We start from the raw sequence: 12,375 nt of genomic DNA, 5'->3' as shown, positions 1-12,375 counted from the left end.
TAGACATTATTTTTTCTTATGGAAAAGTAAAGAAGGTATTTAGACATGGTTGATAGACATGTTTTTCTGTACCAGAAAATTTCAAGTGCTTCCAGTTTTGTTTCGGAGATTTAGTATTATTTTAAGTAAATCCAATGCAGTCTTAAGTACAATCTGTTGCATATCATTTTATTCTTGGCTTAATTTCTAAATATTTGTGTGATTTGAGTAATTCATTTAAGTTTTCATGACTTTGGTTTCTTCATCTGTAAAGGAAGGGGATGGGGAAAGATGACCTGCACTCAAGTAATTCTAATATCCCATATCCAGTGGGTTCCCATTTTCCCAGCATAGAGAATAGCACTTATTATTTAAAAAGCCAAGCTTGCCTTTTTATAAGTTTGCCTATATTGTATAGGTGAGTCTCTTCTTAGGAAGAAATATTTTTAAGTTGGGGTCACCTGCCAATTATGTCGAATGCTCCGAAGAGTTAAATAAGAGAAGGACTGATCAGTTTGGTTCATTTGCGAGAGATCATTCAAGAAATGAAAAGTTAATTTCAGAGTGGAATGAGTGTCAACTTCCTGGTGTACTGGGTATCTACTTTCTAGCATGCCTCTTTACATCCTTTGGTTTGTGGCCCCAGCTGTACCCACTGTGCAATTGGACCCACACACTGTTAATGTAAGGAAGGCAGGAACTGGGCCTTTCTTATTCCATTGAGAGTCTTGAAGGTGTCAGGAGAGAGTGTCTGCTCAATAAATGTTGCCTGACAATTGACTTTTGAATGTTGTTCTTACTTACTTCTGTTGACATGCTACCAAAATCAGTGTTTTGTCAACCCTGTGTAGCACAGAGGCATCTAACGTGAGGTTTAGCATCTAATGTCATTGTTTATCTTGAAAATTTTTGGAGTCAAAATAACCTTTGAAAATCTCTTAAGAGGCTTAGAAATTATGGTATGTTGGATTTTGTGAAAAAATCTTATAAAGTTGTGTGTGTGTACATCCTATATAAGAATGTATAATATATAATACATGTGTAAGTTAAATATAAGTTTACTATATTTTTAATCATATGAGGATGAAAGAGAAATGAAAGATAAAAAAAGGAAAATGATCATGTCGCACTGTATTTGCAAGAGTTAAAACCATATATGATACAACACCATTCCATCCCTAAATAGCAGCAGCCTGTGTACTGTGAAATGTGCAGTGTGTGAATTGATAGCAAGATAAGTATGATTCCCAGTTCACACTCCATGTCCCCAGGAGGAGAAGCCTGCAGGCCATGGTATTTATTGTGATTATCTGGAGCTGGTCCACAGGACATACCTCCTGACTACTTGCACAACTGCTCAAAGTGAGACTCATTTCTCCCTTTTTCCAACTTCATTCTCGTATCAATACATCCAGTTATATGTTGTTAGGTAGTGATAAGGGTCCTTGGAGATCTAGAGCAAAAACAGAGTTCTGTGAGATCCTCTGGAAATCTTCACAAGCCAATGCAAAGTCCATCTGATCACCTACCATTTCAACCCTGAGGGTAACTGGATCAGGCAGGATGGGCTAGGTTATGCTGCAATATCACACAATTCCAGAACCCCAGGGGATTAAGACCACAAAGACTTATTCATATTTCTTATTCATGCTACGTGTCCATCATGGACTAGTTTGGGGCTCTGCTCCAATTCAACCTCATTCTGAAACTCAGGCTGTTGGAACAGCCACAGTCTGAAATCTGTTAGTCACCATGGCAGAAAGTAAGCGAAATACAGCAAGTCACACATGAGATCTTTAACACTTACACTGGAAGAGACAGGTATCCCTTCTGTGCACTTTGCATTGGTCATATCATATTATGTCACTATGTTTCATACCAAGGAGAAGAGCCAGTACAATCCTGCCCTATGCTTAAGAGTACAATTGGAAAACTTGCTGAATAGCATTAATGACCACTGCAATAAACATGTGCCAAACAGTGAATTTGGTAGGGTTTCCAGGTCCATCCTGATCTGTCTGGTTTTATGTTCTCGAATAACCTTTAGTTCTTTCAGCCCAGGCACACTGAATGACTCACATATCTCAGAGGAGGAACAAATAGTCTTGTCCCTCTTTCCTTTTATTTAATAAAGAAAGAAGGACACAAGGAGAAAGAAATAAGATGGAAATTAATCCTCGTAGAATTTCTTGTGTCATTTGATGGCCAGAATGATCAGTTTTTAGTTCAATTAATGCCTGTAGTAGACTGAATAATGAACTCCCTCAATGATGTCCATATCTTAATTTCTGAAACTTGTAGTATATGTGACATTGTATGACAAAGAAAAATCAAGGTTCAAGATGGAATTAAGTTTAACAGCCAGCCGATCTTAATATAGAAAGATTATACTGGATTATCTAGGTGACCCACCAGGTTTATTAAAAGTGAAGGAGGGAGGCAGAAGAGGAGGCCGGAAGTCAGATGGTGTGATTGAAGAAAAGGACTCAACCATCCATTGCTAGCTTTGTAGATGGGGAAAGCTGGTTATGAAGCAAGCCATATAAGCAGCCTCCAGAAGCTGGAAAAGGCAATGAGACTATTTCTCCTGTGAAACCTCCAGAAAGGAATGCAGCCTTGGCCACACCTTGACTTTGTCCCAGTGAGATCTATGTCAGACTTCTGGCCTACAGAACTGTGAGATGATAAATGCATTGTTTTAAGCCACTCATTTTCTGACAATTTTTAAAAGCAGCTATTGAAAAGCAACACGATACCTTCATGTTTTTTGAACTAACTTGTACTTCTAAAACCATGGCTACTCTAACACGTTCAGACACTATTTCAATAATTTGGCTCCATAATATGTAGTTAAAAGGAATAAAAGGAAGCACATTGGTCTGCATGTTATTGTTATTGTTTTTGGAGAAAAACTCTGTTAAACCATGTGGCAGAATATGTCACCTCTTCTATCTCAAGCAGAAATGTGGCTTGGTGTACAGGTAGAGGCTTTAGTATCTGAATTCTTAGCTCTATTGGGAACAGATACAAACTTTCTAATTCACACGCTAAACTTTGTTGGTTGTCACTCCCTATGTTTCCATTGCTTCCTGTGGCGTATCAAAGCCTCTTATAGCATCCACCCATCTTTGTAGCTGCTTTTGATTCAGAGACCATATTTTGAGAAAGACTGAATTAAAAGACAGTCAGAAAGAAAGTGATATCTTGAGATTACATAGTAAAATCATGACAGGCATCTCATATGCTTCAATGACGTTCTTAGAATATGGGGTGAAAAATGTCTGAAATAAACAAAGCTATGTGGCATGAGAAGGTCTTGCAGGACTCCAGCGTGGAAATGGACTGGCATTAGAAAACTGAGAGGGACAGTGATGGAGTTAACATTATACTTTGAGTTTGAAATCCTAGAGATCAAGTTCTGGCTCTGCCACTCAATACATGAGTAACCTTCGACAAGTCGTTTAACATTTCTCAGTCTTGGTTCCTCATCTTTAACATGGGAATATAACGCTGACTTCCAGTTTCCATTTGGAGATACTACTATTTTACACAAGATTTTTGGTTTTCAACAAAAAATTACAAGCCTTAATGAAAAAAGCAAGGAAAAAAGAAAAACACTTCTAAGGGATGAAGCAACGAACAGAACCAGACCTAGGTCTGGCACAGATGTTGGAACTATTTGGCAGAGAATTACAAATCATGAGTTTAATTGAAATGGTTCTGATGGAAAAGGCAGACAGCATGCGAGTTCACATGAGTAGTTACAGCAGAGAGATAAACACTATAAGGTAAAACTAAATGCTAAATGGAAAGCTAAAAATGTAAAACATGGTAACCAGATGAAGAATGCCTTTGATAAATTTATCAGTAGAATGAACTCAGCCAACGAAAGAATCAATGAACTTAAAGATAGGTCAATAAAAATTACCCATCTGAAAAAAAAAAAAAAAGAAAAGAAAAGGAAACAAAACACAATTAGAAGAGAACATCTAAGAGCTGTATTCATATATATGTGCAATTAAAATTCTAGAAGGAAAAGGAAAAAAACAGAACAGGATAGGAAAAACATTTTAAGAAATGATGGCTGAATTTTTTTTTCAGAATTAATAACAGGCATGAAGTCACAGATCCAAGAAGCTCTTTGGACAGAAGAGATGTTAATACCAGGCAGAAACTTGGATGTATGCAAATAAAATGTCAGAAATGGAATAAATGAAGGGTTTTTTCATATTTCTAATTGTTCTAAAAATATCTGGTGATTTAAAGCAAAATATATAGTGTGTTCATGACATTTGTAAAAATAAAATACATGGTGATATTAGCACAAAGGATCAGAGGAGATAATTCAGAATGTACCCTTGTAAAAACCTCACACTGGATGTGAACTGGTATGTTAAAATTTGAAGGTAGATTCTGCTTAATAAAAAACATCTTCTAAATCCTGGAGCAACCACACACTTTTTAACAAAAGATAAATAATAAATCAATAAAGAAAGTAAAATGGAATCACAAAACAATTCTCATTTAACCCAAAGCAGAGCAGAAATTTTTAAAAAGAATAAAAAACATATGACACAAATAGAAAATAGCTAGCTAATTTATCCCTATCTACAATCTTAACAAATGTGAATGGTCTTAACATATCAATTAAAAAAAGAGATTTTTAGATGAGATAAAAAGGTAAGATACAATACCGTATTTATAAGAAACAACTTACATTTGAAGAGATAGATAGATTTTTTTAAAAGATAGAAAAAAAAAAAAAAACCAAAAGGAAGAAAGGGTATCTATGCTAATATCAGATAAAGTCAACTTTCTCTCTGAGTTATGTGAGCTATTCACCAGTATCAACTTTAAAAATCTGTCATGAAACAATCATGTTTAGAAGAATTCATTCAGTATGATGGGAAGCAATGGCTAAAGACTATTTCTTGTACTTCATAATACTGTCTGAAACCTCGCATCCTTTTCAAATGGTTGAAGTAGTTTTCATGTTTCCCAGATGATGAAAATAAATCACAGAGTAGGTCAGCATTTTACCCCAGAGTGGGTAACCAATCACTAATATGTGACAGAACCGGATCTTAATTACTGTGCTGTCTTCTTTACAAAAAGAGTTTCTGTAAGTATAATGCTGCTTCCCACCTCTGGGGGAACTAAAGCCCAATTCTTGAAGACAAGCTTTCTTTCGGATGGGTGGTGTTGCTTCAGTTCTTTTAAATTCCTTGATTTCACCTGCCTCTTTCAAGAGAGTAAGACATTTATCCATATCATACCCAAGAGAGAGTCCTTGCTACAATACAGGTTGTGGCATTACAGAAGACTAAAGTAAGAGGGACATAGAAGATAAATATATCCAAGACACAGGTCAGCACATCCAGGAGGAGGCAGAGAAGCAACAGGTCGGGTAACTTGACCAGACATTCTCAGCCATTAATTTCAGAACAGGACTAAGCACCAGATCTCCAAATATCAAATACAGGGCTGGGCGCGTAGCTCACGCTTGTAATCCCAGCGCTTCGGGAGGCTGGGGCGGGCCAGATCACCTGAGATCAGTTGGAGACTAGCCTGATCAACGTGGTGAAACCCCGTCTCTACTAAAAATACAAAATTAGCCAGGGGTGGTGGCGCATGCCTGTAATCCCAGCTACTTGGGAGGCTGAGGCTGGAGAATCGCTTGAATCCCGGAGGGAGGTGGAGGTTGCAGTGAGTAGAGATGCCGCCATTGCATTCCAGCCTGGGCAACAAGAGTCAAACTCCGTCTTAAAAACAAAAACAAAAGCAAAAAACAAAACAAAACAACAACAACAACAACAAATCAACAAATATAATTCATCACTGTTTCCTCTTCCCCTCCTTACCATTATTTGTAGCTGTAACTCTGTAACACCAAGAAAAAATTCCAATGAGTAGCACTAGCCAAAGGATGCCACTTGTAAAACAAAATATATCTTAATTATTCATTTATGAGATGATTGTAAAGGGCCCATCAAACTTGCCAGTATCTAAGGTGTAGTTTTAATGTTGGTCTTTTAAGCCTTCTTTTTTTTTTTCTATTGGCAATTGCCTTCAGAATTCCAGTCTCTTAACCAAGTATCCACAACCCAGCAACAAAGTGGACTCTCAGAAATTGAGGCACCAGGACTTTCTAATTCCCAGTTCCTTTCTCTATAGGAAATTGTACCTCTTGGGCAGTGTTACCCTGAGAAAAGATTGAGACTTGGGGAAGGTGCCCACAGCTCAGTGCTGGCCTTGAGGACAGTGTGCACACCAAAACAGAGAATGAAGTGAAGTGTACTCTTAAGACAGCATTTCATGTTTGTCCCTGTTCCTCAACTTAAGAGCAATGGATTAATCTTTTCTGAAAGTTTTTCATAAATAGGACAAAGAAATTTAAATGTACTCTTAAATTTCTCCTTTTGTGTAAATCTAAAATCAGTTAACCTTTCTATAAATACTTGGTGAAGGAAGATTATGGTCTAGTATACAGTATTGGGTTGTTTGCTCCATTTTAAAAAATCAATTTTATTTTTCCTGGAACTAACATACTGAGAGGTAAAATCTTGAGATTCTGATGAGTTTTAGTGAAATGTGTCCACGTTAAACTTTGGATTGGTTAAAACAAAATGACAGGAAGCCTATATACATTATGACACATGGAGAAAATCAATATAAATTATTGTTTCAAAAGTTTACATTTGATGAGTTTTGATCTTATCATTTGAAGTGCCATATAAACATTTTATTATTACAATAGAATCCAGTAAACCAAGCAAAAAGAACAAAGCAATACAGTATAACAATGCAAATGTTTAGAAATCAAGGAACTGTCTTGACACTCAAATTCAAGCTTAGATATGGTCAAGGTGACAAACTATTTCTGTTTGCTAAGAAAGATTATTTTTTAGCACTTGTTGGCTTTAAAAGATGGTCTCCTTGCTTTTAGGCTGCCTCCGTGTGTTCTGATGATATCAGTGTTTGTCCAAATTGTGTACCAGAATTTATTTTTCCCTCCATTTAAAATAAAGTATGGATTTTCAATCAGTACATGAAAGAAAACTGGACTTAAAGGCAGAAAAATTTTGTGGATGACCTAGCTCTGCTACATACAATTTATACGGATTTTTAATACAATTATTTGCTTTATTTAATTTCCTTTCACTTCAGAGTTTTCAGCTAGGAAATGGAGATGATAATATCCATCATAATTGACTCACAAGGATGTGATGATCAAATAATTTAATATATTAGATAACAGTGGATAACACCTTACTATACACACACTAGTTACCAATATAAAAGTGAAATTGACTTTTTTTTGTAAGGGGAAACTACTGCATTGTATTACAGTGTATATAGAACAGACTGGATGGAAGTCCTTTGATTCTTTTTTTGTTTTTCTAATATCTAATCTTGTGACTTAGCAAATCAAATCAATTTTCCATAAAATAGATGACTAAAGAACCTCTATCAAAGCTTTTAGATTTAAAAAAATCCCCCTTAAATTTTTTTTTTCTTGAATTGGACTACTAGTCAGAAAACGCTTGCATCCAGGCCTATAATGCAACTAACATGGAAACATTTAATCTCTGCACAGCTTGGTTTCCTTATGGAAGATATCTTCCAGCTTTGATAATCAGTGATTTTAAGAAATCTGTGATGTAATCCACATAACTTACTGCACATTTAAAAATGAAAATATTCATAGTAAAAATGAATTGGAGTTTTCACAGAAGGAAGGGAATACAGTTTAATAACTCAAAGAACCCGAAACATTTCCTTTAAAAACAAAACATGTTTTACAGTTTCTGAAGTATATGAGTCACATTCAGTTTTAACATCAATCTTCACAGAATATTGCTTGATTGAAGTCTCAGTAATTTCTATTTGTGTTTAATTGAAAATTCTAAGAAAATGGAAAAGCCAACATAAAAATATATTCTCTAACTAACTCAATATGTTATTAAATCATTTTGTTTTCTCTATTAAGTAGAATGTCTTAAATTGTTTTCTAATTCTTAAGAGAAACAATGATTTATAACCACCAACTTAATTTTATTAGATACCAAAAATGTTTTCAGATTTGGACATCACAAGCCTTGACCAGTAACAATTTGATATTTGCTAATCATTGTTGTTTTCTTCGAAAAGCTTACGTAGAATAGTCAATAATCAGTTCTTTAAAATGCAATGTTTTGTGAACAAGTAGCATGACTAATACATGATTTGTCTACACCATTGAAAATTTTAATTTACTTTTTGCATACTAATCCCTATGGCTTTCAATTAAGTCTTATAGAAAAGAAATAATGTTTTCTTGTATACAATGAAATAGAGGATTGAATCAACTCATGTGTAGGAGTTAATTTACATGATTAAGAATGCTAATAAAATACCCGAAATCGCTACGCTGATTTGTGGAAATAGGTGAATAAAAAGTCAGGTTCAAAAAGCTTAGTTTGCTGCAGCTGATATTAAACCTATATTAACATTTTAATAGGCTACTACAAGACACAGAGCAATATCATCGGAGTTGCTTTGCTCTTTATAAGGTCATTTTATAGTACTGAGACAGAAATAATATTAATAAATTACTGGCACAATGTGTTTCTAGTAATTTAGAAAATGTTTCAGTATTTGAATAGAAATATAGTCAGGGTTCAGGCACAGCTATATTGTTCTGTAAAACCGGATTAAAGCAATCAATCTGTTATCAAAAATCTCTATTGGAAGATTATTAGGACCACCCAATTCACCATTTCAATTCTAATGACCATTTGCCCTAGACAGTAGAATAGATAGGTGGAGAAAGTCAGCTTCCAGTTTACATGACTTTCCAAACACCTTAATGCCTTTGCTTAAATATTACTGGCAATTTCTTTTTTGCAGTTAAGAAAAATCGGCAAAATGGGAAGACTTAGTGGTGGTCGTTTGACCCTGTTGGGCTGGGGCAGGGATCGGGAGGGGGTGGGGATTGAGACTTCACTTAAGAGCTACTTAGGGGGGTGCACAGAAACCACCGCGGGCATTTTCGGAAGCATTTGCTACCCCCGCGGCGAAGGGACGCTTAAGGAGGAAGTGTCTGTGGAACTGAGAAAGCGTTATTTCATCGCGGAATACAAAAAATTCAAGTCTCTAGATGGCAGCCTTCAATACCTTTGGAAAGCAGTCTCTCCTCCTCCGCCACCCCCACCTCCCCTCCCACCGCATCTCGGCTCCTTGGCAATGTAGTATCACTACTTGTGTGCCCTGGCCAGTACATATTGGGTTTTGCTGCTCTCCAAGAATCCGAACTTAACGTGTTTATTCTAGGGCCTGGTGCTCTCCTCTGGAAGCTACCTAGCTGTTTGCTTGGGGAAAAGAGGGAGTAGGGATGGCTCCAAGAGCCACGCTAAGCCGCTGCCCAGGGGAGGTGGGGCTGCGCCGCAGCCGGGGCACCCCCTACCTGGGAGCAACAGCATCCTCAGCTCCCGGCGCGAAAGCTCCGCGCCCAGCGGGCGCAAAGCTGGCCAACTGGCGGAGCAAGAGCAGAACCACCGCTCCGATTCACCCAGACGTTTATGGGGAAGACATAAAAATCTCGGGTTCTTAAATTCGCAAAAGACTGAGTTAGAAGGAGTGCGAAACAGGGGCAAATAAGAAACAGGAAAAAGAAACACGCCCCAAAAAACACCTTACTTGCACCTGGCAGCCCCTAGGGGGGCGTCCCTGACCTACCCCGGTGTGGGGACGAGAAAAGCCAAAGGTGTTAAAGAAGGAACTCGCAGACTGGCAGGGAGTGTGGGGGCGGCGGAGGACGGTGGGACTGCAGGAGACCCAGGTCTTTTCTGTCCAACCTTAAGATCTCGCTTTGGGGGTAGTCTAGGTGTCGGTCGGGAGTGAGGGACGATCTTCCCCACCCCAGCAGCCCCAGACACCCGCCCAGGTCAAGGTGGACGGAAAGCGGGGGTACTTTGCTCTAGCCCGGTTCCCTCCTGTTTTAGACCTTGGAATCTGGCTCCTCACAAGGTGTGAAACCTCTCCAAGCTGTGTCCGCGGAAAGTCCGGCTCCTGGCTCCACCCAGGGCAGAGCAGACCTCCGTCCCTGGGCCTTAGAGGCTGGCACGGGGCTGACTCCCAACCCAGTGCACAACCCACTCCAGTGCACAGGCCCCACTCAGCATCGCGCGCTGTGGGGCAGTTGACAGGGACCCCTGTAGCTCCAGCGAGGCTGGACAGGACTTATTTACAAGTGCAGTGACCCCTGCCTCCTCGCTGGGAGCCCCGTGCAAACCGAAGCACTCTGGGGCAAGTTGGTGAGCGACTCACAAGGCGGAACGGAGTTTGATCGACATGATATTGGGCGTAGAAAGAAGCGGGTCTTACCTTGGTACAGAGAGCAGGGAGTTGCCATCCATTGTTGATGGGCGCCTAGAGAAGAAAGACGGAAAGTGCAGGCGAAGGATAAGTCTGTGGTGCTAGGACCCAGCTCCCAGAGTGGCAGACTGGCGCGCGCCAGGAGAGAGGCGCGCAGGCTGGGGCGGCGGCGGCGCCCACGGAGACTCGCTCCTCCCTGGCCGGCAAGCTCTGTGCGCTGCGACCGCCCGCTGTCCCCTCCCGCCGTCCTCTCTGATCTTGCAGGAGCGCTTGGCCAACGCTCCCACTTTTCTGCCTGCCTCCTGCCTCCTGCAGGGCAGGCCCCAGTCTCAGGTGCTCGAGGATCCTGCTGTACCGCTCATTCGTGCCCAGAAACATAGGTGACTCCAGACCAAATGTCTCTTTCCCCACCCGCCGTCGGTCTCCCCTCCCTTTCTCTCTGGCATACAGCAGGTCTGAGCCCTGAAGTTATTCACCCACTTTCCCACATTCACGCCCTCACTCCTAGCAGTGCCCACACTCCCCACTGGTCGCGCGCCGCTCCTCTGGCTTCCTGTCTGGATTTCATTTTTGTTTGTGGTCTATCACGTTATGGTCGATCACTCAGAACCATGCTCTCTTTGACACCCCAAGTCTTTTCCCTTTATTTGGACTTTCTCTCTTGGTTTTGGTTTTCACGTTGCTTTAACTCATTTTGCTTAACTGTGACTTAGTCTTCTCTCGCTTCTGTTAGAACCGTGTGCGCACACAGAAATCTCAAAACCTATGAGAGCGGCCATCCTTCCGAGGACAGCATTCGGAACCTGGGAGGAAGAGCTGTCACAAACTTCCCCAGTTGCCGGCTGGCTATCTCCCTGAGCAAAAATGAGAGTTGTCTTAAGAAGAAAGGCACTGACAGTAGCAAGTATCTGCTAAGATGAGGGCGCTGTGGAATCTGTTTCTTTTTCCAATTAAAAAACAAATTAAAAATAAAATTTGGGACTTCCACAAATGGGAAGGTTGAGCCAATGTACTTTTAGCTGTTCCTCCTAGTAGGTACAACTAAATCCCCCAGAGGTTATCTATAAAACAGGCATGAGAAAAAGGTGGACGGAAGAATGCAGACCCCTAGAGATCCTGGGACTCAAAACATGGCATAATGATGAGTTCCTGAGGTTCTCCCAGACTTTGGCTGAAGATGATGACAACCCAGAAATGTCAAGGGGCAGAGACAGGAAAAGCCTTAACAAAGGACTCCTCTTTCTAGCCACAGGATCAGGAAAGAGGCAGCCTAGCAAGACAGAAAATTTACACACAATAATAGCTCCCCTGTGGCCAAACACCATGAGAAAAAAACCTGTGGCCCTTTTTCAACTACACCATCAAAGGCCAAGTAGGAAGGCTACATTTCACCATCTGTAGGCTCTAAGGATGTAAGTCAGTACCCTGGGCCAGGTGGTGTCAAAGAAAACTAAGTAGGGACCAGGACTTTCATCCCCTCCAAACACTGGCCGCACTCTCCTCTTCATGTCTCCTTTCCCCCATGATGGTGCCAAGAAGGGCTTGAACTTCCACATCCACACAGAAATAATGAAGCCCCCTTCCCATTCCACACATGCAGGTGGCATGATGGCAAAGTAGGGAGCCAAGCCTTTTAAAAAATGTTTTTTATTTCCATAGATTTTTGGGGAGCGGGTGGTGTTTGGTTACTTGAGTAAGTTATTCAGTGGTGATTTGTGAGATTTTGGTGCACCCATCACCTGAGCAGTATGCACTGAACCCAGTTTGCACTCTTTTATCCCTCACCTCCCTCCCACACTTTCCCCTGAGTCCCCGAAGTCTATTGTATCATTCTTATGCTTTTGTGTCTTCACAGCTTAGCTCCCACTTATAAGTGAGAACATATGTTCGGTTTTCCATTCCTGAGTTACTTCACACAGAATAATGGTCTCCTGTTTCATCCAAATTCCTGCAAATACCATTAATTCATTCCTTTTTATGACTGAGTAGTATTCCATTTTGTGTGTATATATATATATATCACAATTTTATATATATATA

The 12,375-nt window shown here is 40.0% G+C and overlaps 1 protein-coding gene across 4 annotated transcripts in view; it reads right to left on the bottom strand.

Moving 5' to 3' along the window:
- SPHKAP (SPHK1 interactor, AKAP domain containing) overlaps nucleotides 1-10,726 on the bottom strand; it is a 199,609-nt gene extending 188,883 nt beyond the window's left edge. For all 4 annotated transcript variants that reach the window (XM_017880316.1, XM_017880317.1, XM_017880318.1 and 1 more), the window contains exon 1: nucleotides 10,345-10,726. In XM_017880316.1, the coding sequence (XP_017735805.1) occupies nucleotides 10,345-10,372 (28 nt within the window). In that variant the 5' untranslated portion in view covers nucleotides 10,373-10,726. The remainder of the gene's footprint in view (nucleotides 1-10,344) is intronic.
- Between the last annotated feature and the right edge of the window lie 1,649 nt (nucleotides 10,727-12,375).

This window comes from Rhinopithecus bieti, unplaced genomic scaffold (assembly GCF_001698545.2).
Source record: "Rhinopithecus bieti isolate Rb0 unplaced genomic scaffold, ASM169854v2 scaffold_12480, whole genome shotgun sequence".
In the NCBI taxonomy this organism is placed as follows: Eukaryota; Metazoa; Chordata; class Mammalia; order Primates; family Cercopithecidae; genus Rhinopithecus; species Rhinopithecus bieti.
This window is presented reverse-complemented; position numbering and strand designations above follow the sequence as displayed.